At 46.0% G+C, this 26,111-nt stretch overlaps 1 protein-coding gene and 1 pseudogene across 1 annotated transcript; one reads left to right on the top strand and one right to left on the bottom strand.

Annotated features, from left to right (window-relative positions):
- Positions 1 to 3,657: 3,657 nt before the first annotated feature.
- LOC119357483 lies at positions 3,658 to 15,773 on the top strand (annotated as a pseudogene).
- Positions 15,774 to 16,947: 1,174 nt separating this feature from the next.
- LOC119352925 lies at positions 16,948 to 19,830 on the bottom strand. Its single transcript, XM_037619516.1, has 2 exons — positions 19,673 to 19,830; positions 16,948 to 18,447 (listed from the first exon to the last, which is right to left on the bottom strand). Exon 2 carries the CDS (start codon positions 18,445 to 18,447, stop codon positions 17,146 to 17,148), a length of 1,302 nt encoding a protein of 433 aa, XP_037475413.1. The 5' UTR covers positions 19,673 to 19,830; the 3' UTR covers positions 16,948 to 17,145.
- Between the last annotated feature and the right edge of the window lie 6,281 nt (positions 19,831 to 26,111).

Genomic DNA, 26,111 nt, shown 5'->3' with positions numbered 1-26,111 from the left:
TACGGGCCTGGTGTGCTCCTGCTATTGCGTCCGGACGGCTACTGTCGCTGACGGTGGAGGTGGGGCCCTCCCGCGTGCCGATGGTGCTGATGCCCTAGTCCCGGCTCTGATTCTTCGTCGTGCTGTCCTCATCTCGCGGTGCCGTGGTGAGACGGCGTGGAGGCCTCATGACCGCGTTGGCGCAGGGTGGTGGTTGGTTTGGTGGCGGAATCCGGAGCGCCCGAGGTGCGGGTTGGGATCGGGGGAAACCCCTGTCGGCGTGGCCGACTCCGGCGTGGTGGCGCCTGTGGGTGCCGCCTGACCTTCCGGGAGGGCGTCGGGGGCTACTCTTCCTCTCGCCTCGTCGTGTACCGGGGGTAACCCTTGGCAGCAGCGTCGTCATCGTCGCGATCCTTCTTGGAGGTGTTGATTGGTGCCGGCGCTTCGGAGTCTTGGAGCCTAGTGGATGAGCCCGGTGGGCCTAGCGATCGCGAGGCTTCTTCGTTTTTGTTGATCCGCCGTTGTTGGCATTTGTTTCTTTTGCTTTCTCTGTTGTTTCTTTTGGGCGTGACTGTGCTGCTTCCGCCCCAGCACCTATCCATGTATGATTCGGTTGGTTGCTTTGTATACAAAGCGGGAGGAAACCCTTTTTCGGCATAATGGCTCCAACAGCTTCTTCTAGTCCAGCACCTGTGTCGCTACTAACTGCCTCATAGAACCTTTTTTCTAACCTATTCTCCCACTCCATCAATAAAAACATTTCAGTCGCAAAAAAAAACATTTCAATCTTGATTGTCATGCAAGACGGGCTACTCTCTAACCTTGGAATCGTTTACTAATGTCTCTGCCGTAGAACTGGTTAAGGAGCTTTTTTTGTTGCAGGACTTTCGCCTAGAGGACCAACCAGACAAAAGATTCACCATCCACGGTTTGCCCTTCTCCTTCAAGATGGCACGACATGACATATGCTCAGCTCATGTCCACGTACGACATACATAGACCCCAACACGACGCATATTGGGATGCCCAAGGCCCTAAAGTGTTTTTTTTTCTGCATTCCTATTATTCATAGCAAGGTTCATTACAACATTGTACGCAAATGTATTGTGATGATCCTTCGGAAGATGCACTCTACCTTTTCCTCCATGCCCTGATGCTTGCCAGATTTGGGCGAGGCTCGGTTCCACACAAGGTCGGACACCCTACTTCAGGATTGGGACATCCGCACACTGGATGGGTTCGACCAATCCGTCCGGCCCAATGTGCTCCTCACCATCTTCTTGAAAACTCAGGCCTGGAGGAACCCGATGGTTTTCCGCGACAAGTCACTCCCCAACCTCACTATCATCGGGAACATTCTTTATGATGCCCGTTGTGGACTCATCTGTTTAAAGAACCTAGTCAAAAGGCAAACACTATGCCATGGCGTCAGTACCTCTCCTCGTGCATCGGTGCCTCGTTGTAAATCTTGGAACTTGAACCCATGGTTCACCCTTGTTAGAGTTGTGTTGAATGTTGTGTACAAGTTAGATTACAGTTGGACTCTGTAGTTGTATTGTGTTTAGATAGGATATGGAGTCGTGTCCTAGTAGGACACTTGTATCCTAGGCTTCTCATATATAGCGGGGCTAGACACACGATGTAACCTATGCCAACATAATAGCACCGGAACGCAGGGGAAGCCGGCGGCGTGTGCCGGCGTCCAAGGCAACCGGGTGCGGTATTGTGACGGTGTCACGGGGAAGAGCGCCCGTAGTCAAACCCCGAATATGTAGCTATATCGGTGAACCTCGTTAACAAATCTCGGTGTCGTGCTCGTGTGATTGCTTGGTCCTTGGATGATCGACGGAATGCCTCGGATTTATTCTAACGAGTGGTATCATGAGCTAGGTTGTCGGGTGGTTGCTGGATTGTTGATCTAGAGGATGGACCGTTGTCAGATCGTGCGAAAACGATATGCAAAGAATTCAGTATCGAAATTAATTGGGAATTCTTTCGTGGAAGTCGTCGAGTCGCTGTGATCAGACAAGATCGGGAAGAAGCAATCGGAAGCAAAGTCTCGGCGCGCCGGTCGGATCGATGCATATTGGGAGAATGGCGGCGGCGTGTGTTTCGGAGGACTCGGCAAGACCAGATTGGATCACGTCCAGGTGTAGCGTGCGGCAATAGGAGTCCCGAGCGTGGGCGTGTGGCCGGTGCAGCAGCAAGCTACAGGCAGCGGCCCAGGGGAGCCTTAGGCAGGAGGTGGCCCATACAGTTGGGCTGCTATGCTACACGGGCTGACACAATTGGGGGCTGAAGTTCAGGATCATGTCATGAGATTTGTTTGCACGAAAAGAAGAGGCACGACGTCCAGGTTTCACATGATACGAGTGTGCGTGTGTGTCATTGGCAGATAGATGATCTTTGCTGCTAAGGGTACACGGACATGCACTAGCAAATAGTGATAAGGAAAAATAATTGTGCAAAGAATTCTTTGGGTCAGGTTTGCATGGAATTTTTTCTGTCAAGTTTGCGAAGAGGGCTCGAAAAATATGTGAAGACGAGGACAGTGTGTCGTGCGGATCATGCATACACAGGGCGTTCAAGCAATGCACGGAGATGTGCGGGGCGGACACGACGCAGGGTGGAGCATGGTTGCAGTCGGATAATTTCGACTGGGTCGGACTGGATTGTCTGATGGATCGACATGGATGTTGGTCAAAGCATAAGATGGCGGTGATTTCAGCGACGACGACATAGGAGCGTGATGCTGATGGTGGCCAACTTCTGGGGCGTGGAAACACGTGGTGCAGGCCTGAGGGTTTGTGTGGCTTCGACAGGACTATGGCGCGGGGTTGATTCAAGGTGGTGTGCACATGGAGCTTGAAGTCGACGGGGCGCGAGGGTGGACTGATCATCTATCATGAAGTCATGTTGAAGGTGGAGCTGGATTGAGGGGCTATGGTGTAAGGATCCAGGGAATTGAAGCCTATTCAGCAAGGAGGAAAAGCGAGTGACATGTAGTCCAGACTGGAGCCCAGTGGTCTGATGAAAGCGTGAAACTCGTCATCGGTCGGTGATGATCGGTGTTACTCTGCAGTGGGGTTGAGTGGTATGGGTTCGCGACCCTTAAGACTCGACCGGGACAGCAAAGGCTCGACGCGGTAATAGCGGCGAGGCGTGCGGTATGCACGGGACATGGAGACGGGCAAGGGTCTGGTGGTCATACATGTGGTGAGACAACTGCGAATTTGACTCGGGATGACTACAAGCAATGGTGAAATTCCTTCAAGTTTCAGACAGGCTGTCAAGAAAGGAGCGGTGATGTTGAGTTCAGGCAACTCTTATGTGTGACATCCAATATGTAAGTTGTTCACTTTCATGCAGGAATGACTCTGCCATAGGCCGTCGTTTGAGCCTCTCCTCCGCCTCCAGCTTGATTCATCCTCCACCCCAACACTACACTACGCTAAGATCTGGTCTCCACCATGCATCCTTGGCCAGTGGCGGAGACAGGCCTGGGGCAGCTAGGGCTATAGCCCCAGGCCTAGAAACAACTTCCTTTGTAATTTCTTCATGCAAAACATAGAAAATCATAGAAGTTTATCACTCAACATATTACAGCCCTAGGCGTAATCTGCATCTAGCTCCGCCACTGTCCTTGGCGTGCCGGTCCTTCTTCATGAAAGCCTACGCATGCACTTGAAGGCAGACTCCGCACCCTGCCACCACGGGATCGTGGTGTTCGACATGGTGGCAGAGTCATTCCGGCACATGCGCCCACCACCAGTGAACCCTGGGCATGTTATGCGCTTGTTTGACATGGGTGGCAAGCTTGCAGTGCCCACCAACAAGGATCAAGCTGATGGGAGAAACTCGAACCTCTTTGTTCAGGTTGATCGTGCCTATGGTAACTCAAGGTCAATAACCATCGGAGATTGGTTTAGAGAATGTATCCAAGAATCAACGCCACCATGACCATTACAAAATACATGCAACACTGCCTTGTTTTCAATGTTCCTTGATTTACCATTCTATTTGCGGTAGATTTTTTCTTGATTGCTCGAGTGACGTGGCACAAGAGATGAAACACAACATGTATATTTTTGATTTCAGACTCACAGATCCTCTGTTGTAGCTGGTAAGATGAAAACAATTTTTAAGCATGCTAATTTTACTGTTGACTTGCATGTGACCCTTGGTTCGATAAACCGAGCAATGTCTATGCTCTTTTGGTTCCATGGTTATCCCCCCCCCCCTTCTTCAGTTATTGTATACTTTCTAGGTAAAGGAATGGCTTTTTCCATCATTTTACTATCAAATCTTTGAGTATCTTCCTCAATTGGTGTAGCATGTGGTTTGTAATAAGTAGTTGGTACAACAGGTTTTTCTTGGGCATTGTATCTTCGCCTATCTTTATAGGTTCGGTAAGCATATATCATAGTACTATGGCTTTTCACTAGTGTCATTCAATCATTAATTAACGTTGCAGTATCTCGGTAGATGGTGAGTGATGAGGTGGATCACACACACCATATCCTTATAAGTATCTTCTTTCTGGAACAAGACCACAATGCAAATAACCAATGTTGGCGGCAAGCACAGAATAAATCTTTCTTTCCATGAGAAGTAATATGTAACTCGGATTGAGAGATATTGGGAAATTAGCTGTGAAGCAAATATCCTTGATAATGTTTGCAACAATAATTTCTTGGCACCCAAACATGTGTGGTTCCTAGTCTATGAAGTGGTACTTTCTCATCAAAAAATGAGCTACAAATTTATTTCATCCTATCCTAACCTTCCTACAAACCCAATAGTTCAACCTCAGCTCTCAGTGGAAGAGGTCAACAATGGCCACGTTCTGCTGGCAAGTGGGTTGGAGACTAGGCAACCACTAGCAGGTTGTTTATCATCCTCACATTTGGTTCCTTTAAACCAGAGGAAGGCGTGTGTCTTTGATATCTCCACAAGTTTGTTGGGGTCAGAGCCGGAGGCAATGGAGGGACGAGCATCTTCACACTTCAGGACCATCAGCATGACGTTTGGGCGCTTCAGTCCTGGTTCATGCTGCCAGTGATGGGTACCAGGCGTTTCAATGATCAGCGGGATTGGTGCGGAAGGTTGTTTCCGATGAGGGAGACGTTCTTGTCAGCTGTTATGGCCAGTTGTTGCACTGTGACCAGAAAGGAAATTTGGTAGCCAACTTCCCGTTTGATGATACCCTAAAAAAACTTCCAGTTTGATGAGGACCTGCCGGTGGTTCTTCCTCACAGCCTTAAAGAGAGTTTTATTCAGCATACATTTTTCCGAGAAGACGAACAAGTGATTCCTGTCGACTCTTCCAGATATCTCATTTTGTGCCTCTTGAGTAAGTTGTTCTTGGATTCTCCTTATTCAACCTCCCATAATTTTGAAACAAAAATACAATTATCTTCAATCAGAGAACCTGTTCTAGAACTGAGCGATTGGGCAGCACCATAACTCAGTTTTGCACACCGAGTTATTAAAACAAAACACCATATAGCTAAGTTTTGCACATTGAGAATTTCATTCAAAACTTGTTAGTACTTTGTCCACGTGCTTCCTGAGGTTGGAAGATGACTTTGGCCATGTTGAATACTGGAGGAATCCATTATCTGTTCTTCTAGGGACCATCTTTTTTTTTTCATTCTATTCTTAGGTTCTACCACCATCACATAATAACGTCCATAGTTATCATTTGAAGTTAATCAATAAGTATATTGGCATTCCTCAGTGTTTGGTTTGTCGCTGCCTATGTGGTGCCTCTGCCATCAAGGCATCATCATGTCGCTTGGGTCCAGCACATCCTGGGATACCGCCTTTGTGATTGGTTCTCCGCTAAGCGAAGATGGTTTGATTAGAGGCACTTCTCCGTTAAGAAGAAATATATCCTATTATATTTGCGCAGTCAGAATTTCAAAACTAGTATCGACTATGTTACTGTTTAGTGCAGACACTATGCTGAAATCAGCATGTTCACTGACAACTCTGATGGATTAACTTCATGTGAGGCTCCTGTGTTCAGTTGATGCCGCATCTTTTTTTCAGATATTTATTGCTATTAGCAGCGTTACATAAATTTCCTTCTGCTGCATGCTTACGGGGCTTATTTGAAGCCTCATTATGTAATATGTTTAACCTACTGACTCTGGATGTCTCCGATGTTCTTTCCGGCAGTGTAATTCTACTTGAGTCAGTGCCGATGTTAGGAGCAGTACTGCGCTACAATGGGAACATTAATATTTATGTTTGTCACCCGTTGTGTCATGTATATGTAAGGTATAGGCGCTACAATAGGAACTGCTTAGAATTGCCCGGCGTGTGGGTGACTCTGGGGTAGTTAGGTAGTAAGCTAGTGTTTTGATGTGCTGAAATGTTCTCAAATAGCTCTGTTGCTTTTCTTCCCTTTGGCTCAGACTTGATAAGATCCTCTGAGAGAGATGTTGAACTTCTTCAGTAAATCTCTCCTTGTAATAATTCTGCTGCAACTACTTTCTGGCTGGAGCCGAGAGCTGTTAACAGTATGGTGTGGTTTTGCCTTCGCTTTTTAATAAAAGTTGGGGCAGGGGGGCAACCCCTCTCAATTCAAAAATAAATAAAAATCTAGTAGTTATTAGACAATGTGGCCCCCCAAACTGTTGCCAAAGAAATCGCTTATGTTTTAGTGCAAGCTGTGCATAGGAGATCATGCTGGTACTCTTAAACATTAAAATGGATGAGTAGATTATGATGAAGTTGCGTGATCATGGCACGTTGTAGCTGATGGTGAAGTCGACGTTCATGTGGGAGAGATTGTGGAGAAAACACAATACTGTACGGATATGAAATGTCTATGTTCCCCTAAGAAATATAGGTTGGATTTTTTTGGTACTCCCACGGTCCCACCCCATCTTGATGACTAATATGGGGTACCATTATCATATACTTCCTCTGTTCCATAATATAGTGCGTATAGATTATTTCAAAAGTCAAACTTTGACCAAATTTATAGAGAAAACTATTATATCTACTAGAACCTACATCTTATGATGAATCTTATGTTATACTTTTGGCATTCTAGGTGTAAATGTTTTTCTTCACAAACTTGGTCAAAGTTTGGGTGGTTTGACTTTTCACAAAGCACTACATTATGAAACAGAGGGAGTATAACTTGTATGTGTACAAGTACGATTTTTGAAGTCTAAAAACATTAGCAGAATAGCAGCCACATTGTTGAAAGAAAAACACTTGAAACTTTGAGTTTACATATCGCCACATATATGTAACTTCTAATAGATTTTAGAAACAAAATAATGACCCCGTCTGTTGCAGCAAATAGTTAGATAGCTCCATAACATTCTGATGATTCAAGTTTTAGCTTTAAATTCTGTGCTGGGAGCTCACTTTGCCATAACAATAGAACATAGGTATGTTGGGCAAATTATTAGCGGGAGTAGCCACTGTTTTAAGATAACACAGACTTTGGCAGTGCTACAGGAGGCACGCGTACTGTTGGCTAAAGGACTAGTTGTGGTAAGATTCTCATAGAATGGTTGAGAAATAACTTTTGTGAAGCTGCACAAAGAGATTGAGAACACCATGGCACACTTCAACTCTAGGAGCAACGAGAGTAGCACGCATCTTCTTCCTAACACCTCCCATCCTCACGACAACAATTAGAGTTGCACCCGTTGCACCCATTACTGCACAGACTAGTCATAGATCTATGCACACACAATTATCCATACCACTGCTTCACACTTCCGGCGTTTATATAAAAGGATGCAAAGAAGTGAGAAAAAGAGTACACATTGTAAATATCACGTTCTGAGGAAATTATAGTGGGTGGTGTAAATTAAGGATCTGTTTGTCAGACAAGTAGTGGGTGGTGTAAATTAAGGTGATAGTAGGTGAAATATGAGAGTAATAATTGTATACATATGTACAGTCAGTACTATATGTAACATGTCATGATACTAAGAAATGATAAGCAACAAGGGTAAAAAAAGAGAATGCAAAAAGGTAACTCATGGCTGTTGCAAAGCTAGTGACGACTCATTGGTAAGTCTTATGGTTCTCCATTCTTGAATCGACCAGCTTGTGTGGTATGCTCTCGCACCCTTCTTTTTTCGGAGGATGAACAATAAAACTATTGTGCCCACCTTGGAATTTACTTTCTGAGTGCTTAAGATGGGGATGATCTGATTATGCCTATGCTTGTTCGGCAGGAAATGGCACACAGTTGCATTGAGTTGTTCTTAGGGATGATCAAATATCTCATTGCGCAAGCAAGGTGATATGATTATGTTGTTAATCGTACATGGCTGCTCCAAGTCCCGGGCTTCCGCAATAAGACAGTATAATACAAGCTCTTGGTTTTAGGGAAGGACTAAAAATACAAGCTCTTGTTTTAGACAGTATAGTACAAGCTCTTGTAGGTTTCAGTATAATAAATAATTGTTGCTTTACATATAAAACAGGGCGAAACCCTTTTTCAGTATGCTGAAATCAGCATGTTCACTGACAACTCTGATGGATTAACTTCATGTGAGGCTCTTGTTCAGTTGATGCCTTAGGCTTTTTCAGATATTTATTGTTGTTAGCAGCGTAACCTACTGACTCTGGAAGTCTCTGCTGGTCTTACAGGCAGTGCCGATGTTAGGAGCAGCACTGCGCTACAATGGGAACATTAATGACTTTGGCTCACTGAAAAAAATAAAGCACTGTAGCGTATTTAGGCCCTGTTCGGCAGCTCTCCGCTCCGCAGCTCCCGGCCGGAGCAGAGCGGCCTACAGTGTATTTTTGTGGAGCTGTCAAAGGGGCGCTCCGTCGGCTGCCGTATTTTACGGAGCTGGAGAGCTGCCGAACGGGGCCTTAAAATTGTCTCTCTAAATAAATCAGTGTATAACGTCTTGCTAATAGCATGCTATAGCGTAATATAGCATGCTAATAGCATATTCTGAGGCCAGCGCTATTTTGCTGTAGCGCCTGATTTTTTTTCTTTGTCGGCTGTATTTTTTTTCCATGGAAAAAGATCCACTTTCCACGGTCCATAAGAAGAGAAGTCCAAGCGCGCGGCACCCAAACAAACGGGCCTGGCCTGCCATCCAACAGGCAGGGGATCGATTCTTACCGCTCTCAAACGCATACCGTGCCCTAGGGTACGGGCGAAGCACGGCGGCGACATCGCCTACGTCCTCCTCCTTCCCCATCTCCATCGCCGCTCTACGGTGCACACTTCTCCGGCGGGCCTCCCTACAGCCTTCTTTTCCTGCATACGTGCCTTCACCGGCAACTCCAGCATGGCGGCGGGTTCGCCGGAGCAGTTGCCACGAGGCGTGAAGGTATTGGAGACCTTAGAGCTGACGGAGCGAGAGAAGAAGATCTTCCAACGGCTTCTAGATGTCGTCCGTCACTTCAAACTCAGCACTGAGCTTCGCGTTGCCGGTGGTTGGGTTCGGGATAAGGTGATTGATCTTTTCACTCTCTTTTTATGGTTTATTAGGCAATATGAGTTCTTCCTTTCTTCTGTGCTCGCGGCAGACACACTGAGCGGGGAAGCTTCTATAACTTTGTTGTAGTTTTTGCTTTGATGAGGGCGTCTCTGAAGGAGACGCGCAAAGCCTGTCGTATATGTCTGAATTGGGGTGTTCGGATTATTTTTGTCCACTTTTGTTTTTCAGTGGGATCCTATCGGTCTAAACCGGAAGCACTTGGGGGAGCTATGCAGGAGTTGGAACATCCACTTGACTAACAAAAAGCAACCACGTGGTCTTCCTCTTTTTCTCTCTTTCCCCTCTCTCCTCCAAACCGTACACCACACACACATATCCAACCCATAGTTTTGAATTTATTTTTTTTGCATTTTTCTTGCCCCAGGCTAAGATGGCCGAATTTCTGTCATTACAAAAATTTCTTCCAAATCTCTGATGAAATTGCAGAACTGAAATTTGATTTTTTGAACAAAATTTGACTGGTCCCAAATTATTTGCCCGAAAGAGATTTTTTCACCCTAGGCCGAGATGGCTGAAATCCAAAAAAAAGGCTGAAAATCAAAACTCCGGTGCAACCAAAAGCAACCACATGCATGGTCTCCCTCTCGTCTCTCTCCCTCCAACCGGACAATTGAGGTTAATTTGTGAATAAGCATTGGATGACTCTCTCTCTCATAATGTCCGCGGACCATGTCCGGACGTGAAAAAGGACATTTGCGGTGTTCGGTTTGGGGCTAGCATTGCAGATGCCCTGATTACCCTTTTATAATGTTTGGGTAACAGATTGTTGAATTCGCATAAAATCAGTCCTTTTGTACTGAGGTTTACGAACGGTGATGTGTTCTATATGTAAATCTTCTATCAAGGGGGCCAAGTGCTCTTAAAAAGTGTTTTTAACAGCAAATCATCACTAATTTTGCACTCTTCATTAAAAAATGAAACAAATCCACAATGTTTGGGAGGTCCAGGCCCCTAGCTGGTCCCCCTCTCTCCGCCACTGATTCTGCCTGTTTGACACTAATCAGCATCGTCTGCTTGCAATTTCTATATGAAATAATTGTTGGCTAGTTTTGTGACTTCATTGTTACCTTAACAGCTATTAGGGAACGAACCTGTTGACATTGACATTGCTCTTGATAATATGACGGGCAAGGATTTTTGCGGGTACATAAATAAGTACGCAAAGGTGGGACAGGAGGAGGAGGAAGGAATCCATATTATACCACGGTGTGCAATTCTCTTTATGCTAATCCTCATGAGTAACTTATTACTGTTATGCCAGATTACACATGCTTGGTCAAAAAGGAATAGTCCCCATCAAATACCATAGCTATATGTTTATTAATTAACTTGAGTGATAACGTTTATTAGTTTTTGTTTGCAGCAACCCTGATCAATCAAAGCACTTGGAAACTGCTAAGACGAAATTTTTCCTAAAAGTTATTGATTTTGTTAACTTGAGGTCTGAAAAATATGTTGGGAGCAGCCGTATCCCTACCATGGTGTGTACTTATCTAGTGTCCCTTTACATACTCGTTTTATTGAGCTCGGTGTACACAATACATATACGAGTAATTTTTTTATCATTGTGAGATACTTTACAACCTGCTTATGGCCGTATCATGTTTTCAACTTGCAGAAGTTTGGCACAGCGGAAGAAGATGCATACCGTAGGGACCTAACAATGAATAGGTAACACAATGATATTCCATTTATAGACGTGCTTGTGTTTTGTCTGGAGCTTTTCTTTGATCACTACAATGTTGATACGAGTTTAAAATCAAAACTACAACACAAGTTATTCTTTAGAATCACTGAATTTATCTTTTTCAAAATAAATTTGACAGTTTATTCTTCAACATCAACAATAACTCTGTGGAAGATTTTACTCTAAGAGGTAAGTTTGCAGTACTTATATGGCACGGCATAATAAATTCTCATGAGTGAAATGTAAGTGTCGTCCTTAACCTGTCGACGTCATGAGTGAAATGTAAGTGTCGTCCTCTAAATTCTCAGAAAGTATCATCCATGTCCATGAACTTTGAAAGTGTGCTTTCGAATCTTCAACTTATGTTCACTACTAGTCCAAACCAGGCCGGTCGTCATCTTGGTGCCTTGTGGCATTTTGACTCACCTACACTCTTTTAAGGTGAGCCCAGCCAATTTAACATATCTATTCTCTCGTAAAACTGGACATGTGTTGTGAAACTCACCTTCCTTCTTTTCTTGCTCATCTGACACGCATGGCCATGGCCATTATTCCCCTCTACCTAACAAACCACACATGTGATGTCGTCTTACAATGTGACATAGGTACCAAGATGCTAGCTTGGATGGTTAAGACCTGCTGTAAACAACTTAACAAGTTTGAGGACCCAGAACCACATTTTCAAACTCCGTGGACATGGATGATACTCTCTGAGAAGTTAGAGGACTTCCTATATGCATTTTATTCTAAATTGATGGGGCTGTCTTACAATACACATGCTGATATGTCATTGTGAAGGTATTGATGACCTCAAAAAGGGCCTTATTGCCACTCCTTTACCTGCCAAAGCTACCTTCTTGGATGACCCACTTAGAGTTCTTCGAGCAATTCGATTTGGTAAGTTTAAACATCTCCTAGTTGATCTTAACATTTCTATATGCCAATTTTCATATTACAGAACTATTCATGAAAGTTACTTCCAATGATGTGTAGATAACGGATACATGTAACCAGTGTAATTTTAGTTCAGAACTTAAGAAATTACTTATGCTCCATATATAGATAAATGTGGCTCCAACTATTTGATCAAATAATTCAGATCACGATGTTATGTAAATGTGACATTCCAATATTTCGTATTTTGGGACGTTGCCCCTTCTAATGAACGTGTAGTTCTCTAATAATTTTTTTTGATTTGACATTCTCCAATAAAAAAAATCATGTGTAGTTCTTTCTTCTGCTCCCCTCTATGGCTCTATAGCTTGTTAGGAAAATCACCATCGTGGTTGACCTTCTAGACATATAAAATTAAAACTAGTTGATGGTATTGCTTGTAGTTCTTCTCGGGCAATACTAGATTCGATAGCCCTCTCCCACAGCTTCATAATTCCCAAACGGGTATAGGGGCTGCAACTGTAAGAATGTAATAGCACATCTAACCAATCCCCTAAAAACCTACATCTCCCTATTTTACTACTCTAAGTGCACCTAACCAAACCCTCAAACCGTTAGAGGAGGATAATTTGAAGGAGTTATTAAGTTTACTCCAACTCACAACTCTCCTATTTTTACTCCTCCGTGACACCGCTCCTTAAAAAAAATTCCCTTCCCTTCCTCCTGTCTGCCGCTGCCGGAATCCACGCAGCAGACTGTCGGCCGCCCTGCTGACTGCAAAATGGAAACCACCAACGCTCTGCAACTCCAGGGAACCTCGCCAGTGCCGGAATCTCGCCGGCGGCGAGGAACTTCATAAAATCATGCTTGTGCGGCTGTACGGCGCCGGCTGTGTGTGCTCGACTCCGTGGCGTCCTACAATGGCTACCATGTACTGGAGCTCGGGTGGCGTCCAGCAACGCATGCACTGCTACCGGCCAAGGCCTTCTAGCCTGTTGTGCACGCACAGGAATACCACACACCACACACGCACAGGCACACTCACCTGGTAGGACGCTGTCGTGTTCGATGGCGAGCATCACCAAACCTTTAGCTAGGTAGCATGGGCGCAGGCGCGTTGGACCTCACCGTGGTGGGTAAGACCGTGGCGAGGCGGCGGAATCAGGGCTGGGCGACATGTCGTTCCTGTGTGCGGTCGAGGTGCTGCTTCGTCTGGGCTCGTCGGAAGGAAGAAGAAGATGAACAGAGACTTCCATGTGGGGTCAGTTTGTTTGAGGAGTTAAATTTGATGGTTCTGTTAGACTTAGATCCGGCCACCGTTAGAGGAGTAAAAGTTTAAGTAGTAACAGATACTCATACTCTATCATTTGCTCCTCTAAATTATAAGGTGTCGGTTAGACATGCTCCAACACTTAATTGAAACATCCTATTTCTTTGTGTAAGCTCATCTTTATCTTTTGCAGCTGCTAGATTCAACTTTACATTATCCGATGAGTTGAAGGAAGCTGCTTCGGATGAAAAGGTGAAATTGGAACTTGGTTGCAAGATTAGCAGAGAACGTATTGGCAATGAGGTTTGATGTCTACACTACGTATCATCTGACAGCTTTTTGATTATTTGTTTCCTGCTTTTGTGAATAATAAAGCTCTAGATGAACTCAGAAAACAACCCTAGTGATAAATCTCTTGCATGTATATTGTGCAGATTAATCTTATGATGTCAGGCAAACACCCAGCTGAAGCAATGTCTCACGTCCGTAATTTGGGCCTATTTTACGTTGTATTTTCTTTCCCTGAAACATCTGACCCGCGAGGTTTTGACAACTATGATCGGTGTGTCCTTGTCCTGACATCTAGTTATGTTGTGTTTCAGATCCAGGGAACTGTTTGTACACAGGTTTATTTCCATTTACTATACTTATAGGAATTGGAATAGTAGAAGATACCTATGTGCATTTATCTTTTTATTTACATTAGCACCCATGGTTATCCTGTACTGGTGCAGGTGTTGCGTTTCACACATTGAAGCAGCTTGGAACCTTGCCATTTCTGTGCATGATGGCGTTTCTCATCCCATGCTGTCGGTCTGTTTTCTTTTTCACTCGCATAACATCTTATCACCTCTGTTTAAAATGTTTCATAGTGAGAGCTTAACGACCCTACAGGGGCGAACTACTTGAGCCATTTACAGAAAAATGTATATCAAAAATTGAACCTGGAGGAGAGCATAAATAAGGCTACCATTGTCTTTTTTTGTCTGCAATGATTTATCATAGTATTGTTCTGTTAATATTCAGAGCACCTGTGATGTGATATTGATAATATGCCCTGTCTCAGTTCCTCGATGCTATTATGGAAGAATCTCTGTTCTCTCTTGCCTTCCCTTAACATTGGATCTTTTATGGTGTTTATTAGGTTGAACAGCAACAGCTTTACCTCTATAGTGCACTCTTTTCCCCTCCGAAAGATGTCCTGCTTGGACAACAAATCTAAGGAGGTAACATCTAACTTATCCATCATCCAAACATTTGTAAATCCATCTGCTACTGTCTCAAGTCTTTTTCTTCTATTGTGTCGCCTGCAGATTCCTGTCACTAGCTATATTATTAAGGAGTCATTAAGGCTTGACGCATATGTTGCTAAATCGGTACGTTCTGTTGAGTTGCTCCCATCGAGTAGCATTTGCTATTGTGACTCCTAGTTTTGTTTAGTGTGGTAACAAATTAATTAACTCGTCATAATATATTGTGTGCCTAAAGGTTGTCAACATACATGCTGCCAGCAGAGAGTTTGCTGAATTAGTTCCCCTCTTTGAATCAAACGTCGCTTTGGGAGCTCTCAAGGAGAAGCCCGAAGATGCATATCTCGATATACCAACAGACATGTTGAAGCGTGTAAAAGCAGGTCAGTTTTAGCATGCTAGTTTCTCAAAACTGTCATGCCCTGTCCTGATCTGATGCATGCCTTCGTACTACAGTGGAAAATTAAGTTGTACTCCCTCCGTACTTTAGTGATCTATAAACGCTCTTATATTTCTTTACGGTGGGAGTATTTTGGACCATAACATTTGACACTGAACGTTCAGGTATCATACTTGATGAAATAAAGGACTTGTGGCGGGTGGCACTTCTTATATCCATTCTCTCCTATCCAGAAGCTGGTGACACCCTCAGCCAGCAGGATGAGCTGAGTCGGAGGAAAGAGAAGTACATCAAAGTTGAGCGTTCCATAAGTGATCTAGGTAAAGTAAATGGCGGTTGTTGAATTTACATTTTTCCCATCACCACAAGCGTAGAGATATCTGTATCACATTTTAACACTTCAGGTCTTGACGGGGTGTGGGAGTGCGAGTGGAAGCAGAAGCAATTGGTCAATGGCAACACCATAATGGGAGTTCTGCAGGTCAAGTCAGGAGGTCGACTGATTGGAGAATGGGTATGCCCTGCCCGCTTGTAAGTGATCACATCAATTGTATCTTAGAAAATATTAACACAGCTAGTATTCCTTTTCACAGAAAGAACGTGTGTTCAAGTGGCGGCTTGCGCATCCGGAAGGAACCATGGATGATTGCATCGATTGGTTGAAGCGGTCCCAATCGAAACGCCAGAAGGTAGAATCCAGCATCTGATGGTGACATTTTGAGAATATTTTGTGTATTAGATCCATGGTTTGCGTGATGTTAGCATGATCCCGGGACTGTCTGCCAGAATATTGTCTATCCATGATGTTAGGATGTGCGTTTGCATTATGCAAGGGATCCCGGAATAGGACCTGATTTAGATCGAATGCTATGGTTTTATTACCTGCTTTGCATTATGATGTGTTATTCATCACTATGTATGAAACAGGACCTGGTTTAGATTACAAGATGCATAATTTTTGTAAGTAAGTCTCATGATTTATAATGGACCTTGAGCAATATGTATGTGCCTTGTAGTTTTATGGATCTGCAGGTTATCATCATTCGGCGAAGAAAGATGGTGGGGATGGGCAGTCGCCGGCAACACGCTGGTGATCATTCATGATTATGTAGGTGCAGATACCATGAGCATCGAAAAGAAATTAAAACTACGAGGCAGTTTTCGTGTGCGTGTGTTCGCGTGATTTTGATGTGATCGATGCATGGGCGAAAACGTTCACTTGTCCAGCTCATGTTGCCTCTATCAGCACGAGTCCACAAAACTATCAGAATTCTAACTGAAGATCATGAAACAAAACGATCAAAGGTACACGAGGAAAGTTATAAAGAAGACACTTCTTGGAGAAACAAAAGATCATGGTGACATGCTCATTTTCAAAATCATGCAGTCCTTCCAACTTATTCTAACTTTTGATCTGAAGCTCTGCTGTCACAAGCAAGAGCTCAGTCCTTTTGGGTGGCAGATCGTCATGACCACAGGATATGTATGAAAACAGAAGGGTGAGAAAGAATGTTTAGACAAAACAATAATTCAAACAATTAGCAGACTCAACAATATATATTGCCACCACTCTAACATGGATAGATCATGAGGTTTCCAAAACGGCTGCTTGTGGATTTTATAATAGTTGTGGCTTCAATTCATTGTTGTCAGCTCAAGCAGAAAACTGTAAGTAGAAAGATAAATTATGTTGATCAGGTGAGTCTCAGGCACATTTTTCAAAGGAAAAATACACCATGCTATCCGATTTTTTCTCTACAGCACACTTACCATGTTGTCTTATTTAAGCTAATACGTCATTGAGTTTCGGGTTTTCCTCCAACCGACGGGGCATTCAGAAACTCTCTACTTAATCTAGCATGCTACAACAAACAAACTTAACAAGTCAATTTCAAAAACCAAATTACAGACATCAACAAAGCAACCAGACAGTAATTAAGATAGGTAAAATTGGCCATAGGCCAGAATGAACAAGTGCAACATTTCTATAGAATAGACTATCAATAGTTCACGACATTTATCATGTGTAGATAGCTCATAGCAAAGATGTTACCATTACCAGTCAAAATTCCCAGTTAAATGGAACCTACTAGATAGCATAGCAGAAGTACTGCAAGGGCACAGCAAACCTGGACCAGGATTTCAGGATATTACATAAATGCTTTCTATGGATATGGCCAGATGAAGTAATGGATCTCATCATCATCTTCTGCTTCTGGTATCACATAATCATCTTGCATCTCCAAGAACGGAAGTGGAATGATATTCTCCTGGAAGCGATAAGGTTTAATGTGCACATGGCTTTCCTCACACTCACTGCATTTCACGTGTCCCAGAAACTCGCCATCAATATCACAGTGCACAAGATGCCCAGCATCAAGCTCAATGAGCAACTCATGCTTGTCCAGCACAGCAATCTTGCGCAAACATCTCACCCTTAGATCAAGCGGTAGGGACGCCTTCAGCGCCGACAGGTCAATCCGGTACTTGAAGGCCCAGACCTCAGCCTCATAGTCCTGCATCATGTGTATATCTACAACAATGCCATTGTGACTGGTGCACATAGCAAGCACACTGTCAATCTCCAACAACAGTGTCCAAAAGCTCATCCCGGTGGGACGGCTCATCCACCTAAATGTCTCATCAGCAGTGTCAAACACTAGAATTTTGCGGACGTCAGAGTGGTACCGTTCTAGTCCCCAATGCAGGCTGCCGCGGTGGAGAACAGATATATTAGACGAACAGGTCAGTCCATCCAGTAGGCACTGTTCCATAGGTGGATGTCCATCCAGTAGGTCTTGTTCCATAGGTGGATGTCCTATGGGCTTAGGCTCATCAGATCCCACCGAGAGGACATAGAAATCAGCCGTGAAAGAGAAACCATTCTCATTCCTTGTCCAGATTGAGTAGAGCACACGGTATTCTCTGGACGGGCAATGCTGATAGAATCCTGCTATGTGAATGCTTTTAACTGAAGCACGGCATCTTGGTCCAGGAAGCAGCAACAGGGGAGCACGTTGGCGAGTCGTTGGATTGCAGATATCGAAGCGTGTGTCATGATCTTCGTACGAGACGATGAGGAGGCCATCACAGGCAGCATGGATAGTGAGGCTGTCTACATCCTGCGTGTGGTCAGCATACCAGAGGATGGGCCGGCAAAGCTTGCGGCCGGTAGACCCAGCATGGTCGCCGCAGAAGACGCAGAGATGGCCGTCACAGAATCTGTTGTCACGGTTGAGGCAATCGATGAGAAGGAGCGAGGGCTGGCGACGGTGGTGAGCGAGAAGGAAGTCGTGGGCAGAGGTGGCATGGCACCACAACTTGCACACAGCACGGCAGCGAAGGATGTCCTCCGCCGGCAACCTGATGAGTATCTCCCCAACAATGATGGACTCTGGCAAGTCGTCGAGGACGGTCACACCGCTACTGTCTAGCTTCGACATGGTGATTGATTGCCGCTGCTCCATCTGATGATCAACTAAAAAGATGCAAACGTTAGTATGTATTATATTACTAGTAGAATAACAGGAAACAGGCCACCTCACAAACAGTAAAACACCTAAATGCAAAAATTCCACCAAAGTCCGATCGTGTTTCCTTGAGATGCACATTTTGGCTATTATCTTTTTCAACAATTTAGATGATACACCAATGCTCATGTGACAGTAAAAGTAAACTGAATAACATTGTTTTGACAGCAGGGGCAGATATACCTGCAGACAAAACAATGTCAATTGTAACTATAAGACGCAAAAGAACGATAGAGAATGTTCTATCACAAATGTTAGAAGTAAAAATTACGCATATTTGTGAGTATGGCGAAGCACAAGTGAGAGAATATTCAGCAATTTCCACTCCATTCACAGATTACACGCTCATTCAGATAGGAAAGCTATATATATAGGAAACTACATTTAGATGATAAGATGTGAAAATATGGATGTATGACGTAGAGGGATGAGAAGGAAGGGTTCCTTTGGTCTTTCGTTCTCCCACATCCAGATCCATCTTTACCACCAACTTTACACAAATAATTAGATCTGGACCAAAGTAGAATCAAGTTTTTCTGAAGATGCACATTTCAGCTATATAAATGTTGATACAGCAACAATAATATCAACCAGCACAAATAGCAGCATCTGAATCACAGCACAAATATCAGCATCTCAATCAGCAAGCACAAATAGCAGCGGCACAGCAGCAGCAAGCATTCTCTCAAATCAGCAACGCTCTCTCTCAATCTATCTCCAACAGAAGTAGTAAATAGCAATCTCTCACTCGTGCCAGCCGAAGCCTCTCCCATCTCTCTCTGAATCTCTATCACCGGAAGCATATCTCATCTCTCTGCTGATCTGCTCTGTTTCCCCGCATCTCTCTCTTCCCCTTGAGCAGCGGCGCCCAGCAAGCCCAGGCCGGCGACGACCCCCCACGCCCTCTCTCCCACGGCCCGAATCGACCGCCATCGTCGTCCCCTTCAGCAGCGGCGCCATCATGCCCACGGCGACGACGAACACATGCCCATCCCGCTCCGCTCTCTCCCCAGCGCAGGAGCTACTGCCTTGGAGCGCCTCCCCGTGTGCATCCCCGGCGGCCGCGCCACCCCCTGAATCTACCGCCCGGCGGCGCCATCTCTCCCTCCCCCAGGCTTCTCTGCTTTGCTCGATCTGAGAGAAAATCGAGGGAGGGACGAACCTGCGATGCGGAGGCCGCGGCGCGGTGGCGGGAACGAGCTTCCCCGAGGCGGGCGTAGGCGTGATCCGTCGACTGGGGAACGGATCTCGCCGCCGCCCGGAGGAAGTGGGGACAGAGTGTTTCTCCGGGGAGCCCCGAGAGGTCAGGGAGGAGGTCGGGACTCGGGAGAGTTTTTTTTTTCGTTTCTACGCTTAGGCGTTTGTCGACTCCCATCGGTTACCTCCTGCGCCGTCCGATATCCACGTGCAGCCATTGGATCGTGTCCCTCCAAGACCAAACATGCGTATGCAAGAGAGAGAAACACACACGGCGCCCCTTCCCTCTCATTTCACCAGCTCGCCATCTCGTCGTCCCGTTTTTCACGGTTGTATCTCGTGGACAGCATTGCAGCTGGTTTGCAGTTCTGCCGTCCATAGTCACAGCACGGTCGTTGCTGGTTGCAGCTCCATTGTCGACAGTCGGAACACGGTCAGCGCTGGTTGTAGTTTGACCATCGACGATTGTAACATATGGTGGATGCTTTCATAGTTCAAGATCATGCATGCAACAACATCACATCACCGTCCCTCACACCTGCTACGTCGACTCCTCAACGCCTTCGAGGGAACCGTCTACTTCTGTCTTTTTGTCAAGAACAAAGATATAACTCACAACACACATATTGCCCAATCTCCCATCCAAGTATGTGCTCTACTGCCACAGTATCTGTTGGTGTCCTGGTGCCTACTTGCCTTCACCCCGTGTTTCTCCTCAACCATCATCAAATCTAGCAGGAGTTGCCCTTAATCAGGTCGTACCAAACTACCCATGGCATTGAAGGCCACATCCTCAGTGTTCAAGTCGTCCAACTCAGGAGCGCCAAGTTTTGTTCAGATTTCACAGATCGGTTCAGTTCTGGCTAATCATTGGGTTATATGAACTCTTTAGCTAAATTCAACGTACATGCCTCATGTGACAGCATGGTCATCGTCACCAACTATATCTGCAACCCGGCCACATAGTAGTGGGCACCCCTTGTCAGAACACAAGTTTTGTCACTGTCTACAACTAAATTTGATTGGGCTCTACTGACACTAACCTTCTAGGGTGTACCATGTTCTGTATTGATGAAACTCAAGACTGTCTTCTAATGTGCAATGCATAGTTGACTATTGTATCCTCATCATGGGCGCCAAAAAGCTAATGCATATCGCACTTTTGTTAGCACCAGTGGACGGGGAAGATTAGGGTGACTGGCAGATGCTAGGAGATGATGATGAAATGCATTATTTCGTGCGGCCATAGAAATGCACTACTTCTTTCAATTAACCCGAGGGAAATTCTAGTTTGATGTGCCTCAAAGTATCTATTCTATATAAATGCCTAGGAGTGATTGGTTTTTGACCATTCTTACTTCGAGTGATGATATTGGGTGTTAGTGCCTTGTTGGTTGAGTTTTTTTATATGAACCAGATTTTTTCGCTCCATATTTAAGTATATAGAGTCGTATGCTACGTTGCCAGGAATAGATGCTCACTTCTATAAAATTGTTGCACTTTTTACCATTTTGCTTTCAGTCCATTGCCTTGGGTTAAGTCACGATGCATATGCTATTTTTCCTTTGCAAGAAGCACAAAGTGCTCGTGTGCAACCTAAAATACTGATTGCACATTGGTATATGTTCGTGCTTCAAGGGTGAACTTGCAATTATGCGCAACTATTACCAAGGAAGGTCTAATCCGAAAACTCATGTCTGATTAATATAGTTTACATCACCCAAATAAGAATGGAGGTTGTCGTGCAAACAAATTTTGATCATAGTGATGGATGGGCCACCCCGATGGCGGGGAATTCTTGATACTTAACGATTTTAGGACTGGTTCTACAAGTGGTGGTGGAAGACATTCCTAGTGGATCTACGACTAATACAAAGTGATGTCTTGAAACTCGGGAGGCCAACAGGATGTTCCCGACTCTGGGCTATGTAAGGAGCTCTCGTAGGGATTGACAATGTCCTCCACATGTTCGCACCGTGGCGACTTCAGTGGAGGTTGTACCCTCTTTGGTCAATGCTTAGTATAATCTTGATATTAATATAGTGCACTTTATCATATCTTTCTAGAGAGCATACAACATTAATTGCATATAGCCAAGAAGGAACTTAAATATTTACCTTCCTGTCGCAACTACCAGCTCGGTTATAACCTCACATGGTAGGACAAACCCTCACATAGATGTTCATAAATGAGGCCTGTGAAGAACCTAAACATGAGCAATTTGGCTATATTGCTCCTAATGTCTTTCCTTCGTCTTCTTTGGTCTATTCATGTCTGACACTTGTTATAACACTTGGCTCACAACAATCAGTGCCTACTCACTATGACATGTCTAAGGTGTATAACCTTGCATGAAACTCTTAGTTAGCAAGTGTAGCTATAACACCTCTCTCAACTTGAATATTAGCATGTAACCACATATGTGACACAAAAAAGACATCATCATGCTATCCTTTCTCATAATATCTTCCCAAACGACTTAAGGATACCCATTCAAAGCATCGACGAAACTTAGTGTTATGATGTCCCCATATATCCAACCTCGATCCAATAATCTCTGGCACAAGAATCAAATTAGTTCAAATAAAAACAAAAATTAGTTGTTGTTTCTCTCCCATTCTCCACAAAAACATGTAAAAAATGAAGTACTACCAATCAGCGAGACTCCGCATGCCTGCAGGGAGGAGAGGAGTACTGATAGCCTTTGTTTTTTTAGGAAAGGAGGAGGACCCCCAGCCTCTGCATCTGGACGATGCATGCAGACACTTTATTAATTATTCACACGAGACCTTACAAAGTCATACAACAGTAAGACTAAAGCCACCGTCTAGGCAACATATGTAGCTACTCCTATCCATTTGATGTAGGGATGCTGATAGTCTGGGCCTAATACCAAACAGACCTCACAACCAAACCTAACATCTAAACCTGAGGTCCCAACCAGGACGCCTGCCGGGTATGGGGCACCCACCAGTCCGGCACACTCCTCAACCAGGACGTCTGCCGGGTATGAGGTCGCCGCAGCCACCTGCCACCAGTCCATCTTCAGTGATGTACTGCTGTATCTACCTTGCCCGGTCTACCTTGCCCAGACAACGCCACTATCATGCGCTCGTCCATCATCACACACCCACCGGCGAGACCACGCTGCTCCATGCCGCCGAGACCCGCTGTCGTCGACGTGAGAGAAGGCACGCCACACCACCTCACGCCTCTTCCATCCGGCGCCGCTCCACAAACGATGCACCCAATAGGGAACACGACACCGCAGCGCCGCCATCGTCCGATCCGGTGATCTTAGGATTTCTCCTGGAGCGGCACGAGCAGGTTCATAATAGTTGCTTGACGATGCCTTCATCAGGGTAACGACGTAGACGCCGCCATGACCGGAGTCGACTCGTATTTCACCGGCGACTATGTCTCCCCAACTCGCTGCTGGTACTAATAGCAGGATCCAAGATCCGTCACTACCAGCCTGGCCAACTGCCTTCGGTGGAGAAGGCAACCACCACCACCATGCCCGGGCCAAGAGACCCGAACATCCTCGTGCCACGAAGATTACCCAGAGGGGATCTCCTATTGCCGTTGTCGAGACGAGGCGTAGCCGCAGTTGATCTCGATCTAAACCCCTCGGGCCCAGATCAGATCTCATCGCATCTCGATCGTGTGGACGGGACTCCCCGGGGGCGGCGCGGCGCCACTGCCTCAGGGGAGAGAGGTCGGGGGAGAGAGCCTTTGTGGGAGGAGGATTTCGTACTTGTGGGGGAGAAATGTATCGATGTTCTGGGAGAGAAGGGGGGGGGGGGTATAGACATTGGGTGAGGAAGGAGTTATTGATCGAGGGATCAAGCTACGGGCTTCGGAGAGACAGGATACCACCTAGGGATGTAGCAGCAGGTCGCAAAGGTGACAAGTTCACCCACATCTAGTCTATGTAGGTGCGTGAGCACATGCCAGCTTGGTGAGTGCCACGCTATTATATAGGCATAGTAACCACTAATGGACAAGGTTTATCTGCTTGTCAATGGTGGCTTGTCCTTCCCGAAGAGCTGGAGCAAACTAATGAGCCGTGGTTAAGCACTTGTCAATGGAGATGCTTGACAGTGGGGGCCAATTACACTGACAGACCACACCACGCCCGTCGATGGTGATGGCTTCATCTTTGACCGGCGAGATGGCTTTGTTCGTGAGTGGAGTGGCTCCATCAATAGATGAAAAAATTGGCCTCTTGTTTCCCCGCTATCGGCGGGCCACTCCAGGCCCATCAATAGAGGGTCCATCAGGTGGCCTCCAGTCTATCACTCATGATGTGTTGTTATAAGTCCACTCACCTGGTTATGGGTGTGAGCTGTTCTCTCAGTGGAAGACGATCAACGGAAGGTCTTTTCTAGTGATGACACTTATTTGTATACAAATTCCACACACTTCACTTGATTTGTTTAAAATCAGCATCAAATTTATAATTAGATATTTTTTCTTTTTAGAATTAGTATCTGTTAATAACAGCTCTGTTTTTAATGCAAATATGTTAGACGCTATATGCAGCGCTAGATAGAATGAACTAGATGGTACCCTGCGTATTGCCGCGCAATTGGGTGCAATATTTCTCAATGAAATTTGTATGCATAAAGCATTAACGTTTTGATTGATAATACGAGAATTTAAATGAAAGACATCTAATTATCGAATAGTAGTTGTCAAATATTGATTTAATTTAAGTAGTACTAGTGATCAAGTTAAGTTTTAGAAGAGTTACCATATGTGTCTCTATGGTCTAGTGGTACGGTTAGCATACTACTCCAGCTTTCGGGAGTACTAGTTGTATGCGAATAGGCTCAGGGTAATAGCGATCAGTGTAGCCAGTGACTAGGAAAGGTTGGTTGGCAGCTTGTCGTGTTGCATCAGGAGTTAGTGTCCGTGGTAGGATTAGTTTGAGGCGGTTCGATAGCTTGTTTCGGTCGTGTGTGTGTGTACACGAGCAAGGGTGCGTCAATCGTAACCGAGGGCATTGAAAAGAAATCAGAGACTCGGACCCGAGGCTAGGGTTCCTCCCTTGGTCCCCCCGCCGCCGGCGGTCACCCTCGCTCCCTCCCGCCGGTGCTGGCCGCCGGTCACGCATGCCCCGGCCCGCCTCCCTCCCCCCTCATCCACCCCCTCCCCTTGCGCTCCCGTCGTCCACCGAGGCGGCGGAGCGCCCCCTCCCCTCCTCCCGTCTCGCTCCTCCTTCCCCTTCGCCGCCACCGGCAGCGGCCACCGGCGTGTTCGGGTGCCGCCGGAGGCGGCGGATGTCCCTTCCCCGCACGCTTGGAGGGGGAGTCGGGGCTCCCTCCTGCCCGGCAGCGGTGGGGCTCTGCGGTGGAGTTCTGCGGGCCTTGGGGGCCCTCGACGCAGCGGCATGGCCGTTGGCTGCGGGGCGGCTGGCCGGCGGCGCCAACTCGGCCCAGCAGTTCGGGGCGCGGTGGCGTGGCTCCCTGGTGGTGTGGCGAGGCGGCTGTGGCTGCAGTGGTGATGGCTCCACTGGCCGGCGTGCTGCAGCGGGGCTGCAGGGGCTGTCCGGACCCGTTGGGGGTCCGACCGAGCCTGGTGGCCTGGCAGGTCCGTGTCGCTACGTCCGGTCGGCTCTGCGCAGCCGTGGAGGTTGTCCCCTCCTGTCGTCCTACCTCCAGGTCTCGTGTTGGTGGCCTTTGTGAGACGGTGAAGATGGTGCGGTGTCCGTGGTGGCACAGGCTGGTGGGCGGTATGTTGGGCGGTGCGCTTTCGATTGTCTGGGGTGACCGTAGTGTTTTCGGGGCGGGAGACATCTCTGGCGGCTCGTTCGCCACCGGCGCGACTGTGCCCATGGGCGTCGCCGGACCCTCCCGAGGAGCGTCGGTGATACCCCTTCCCCACTGCCATCCGCGTACCGGGGGAAACCCTAGGACTTGTCCGGGAAGCAGCGGCGTCGTCGTGGCTTTCCTTCATGAAGGTGTTGCTTAGTACGCGAGGCTTCGGAGTGCTTGGCGTGCCGTGGTACTTCTTCGGAGGGTGCATCGGGTGTCGGCCATCTTCGCTTAGTTGAGCTGCCGGCATCGGCATTTGTTTCTTTTTTCTTTTCTTTTTCTTCCTTTTTTTGGGCTTGTTTGTGCTGCGGCGCCAGCAAGCTGGTTGTATCGGTTGGTTGTTTCTTTATAATCTAAAGCGGGGGAGACCCTTTCTCGTCAAAAGAAAACAAAAGTAACTATACGGGCCCTTGGATATAAGATTTTTGTGCGTGTGTGTTTGTCGTTTTTGATGTTATGGAAACTGAGAGCGAAATCCCAACGGTATAATAGAATGGAAACAGTATAGCTTCTGTCCTGCATGTTTTCTTTGACCCCTTGTCAAATGCTGGAGCTCCCGCCATGGTTGGCATGTGGACGTGCTAG

This window comes from Triticum dicoccoides, chromosome 2A (genome assembly GCF_002162155.2).
Source record: "Triticum dicoccoides isolate Atlit2015 ecotype Zavitan chromosome 2A, WEW_v2.0, whole genome shotgun sequence".
NCBI classification, from domain to species: Eukaryota; Viridiplantae; Streptophyta; class Magnoliopsida; order Poales; family Poaceae; genus Triticum; species Triticum dicoccoides.
Note: the sequence above shows the minus strand (reverse complement) of the source record. Positions and strands in the feature narration are given on the sequence as shown.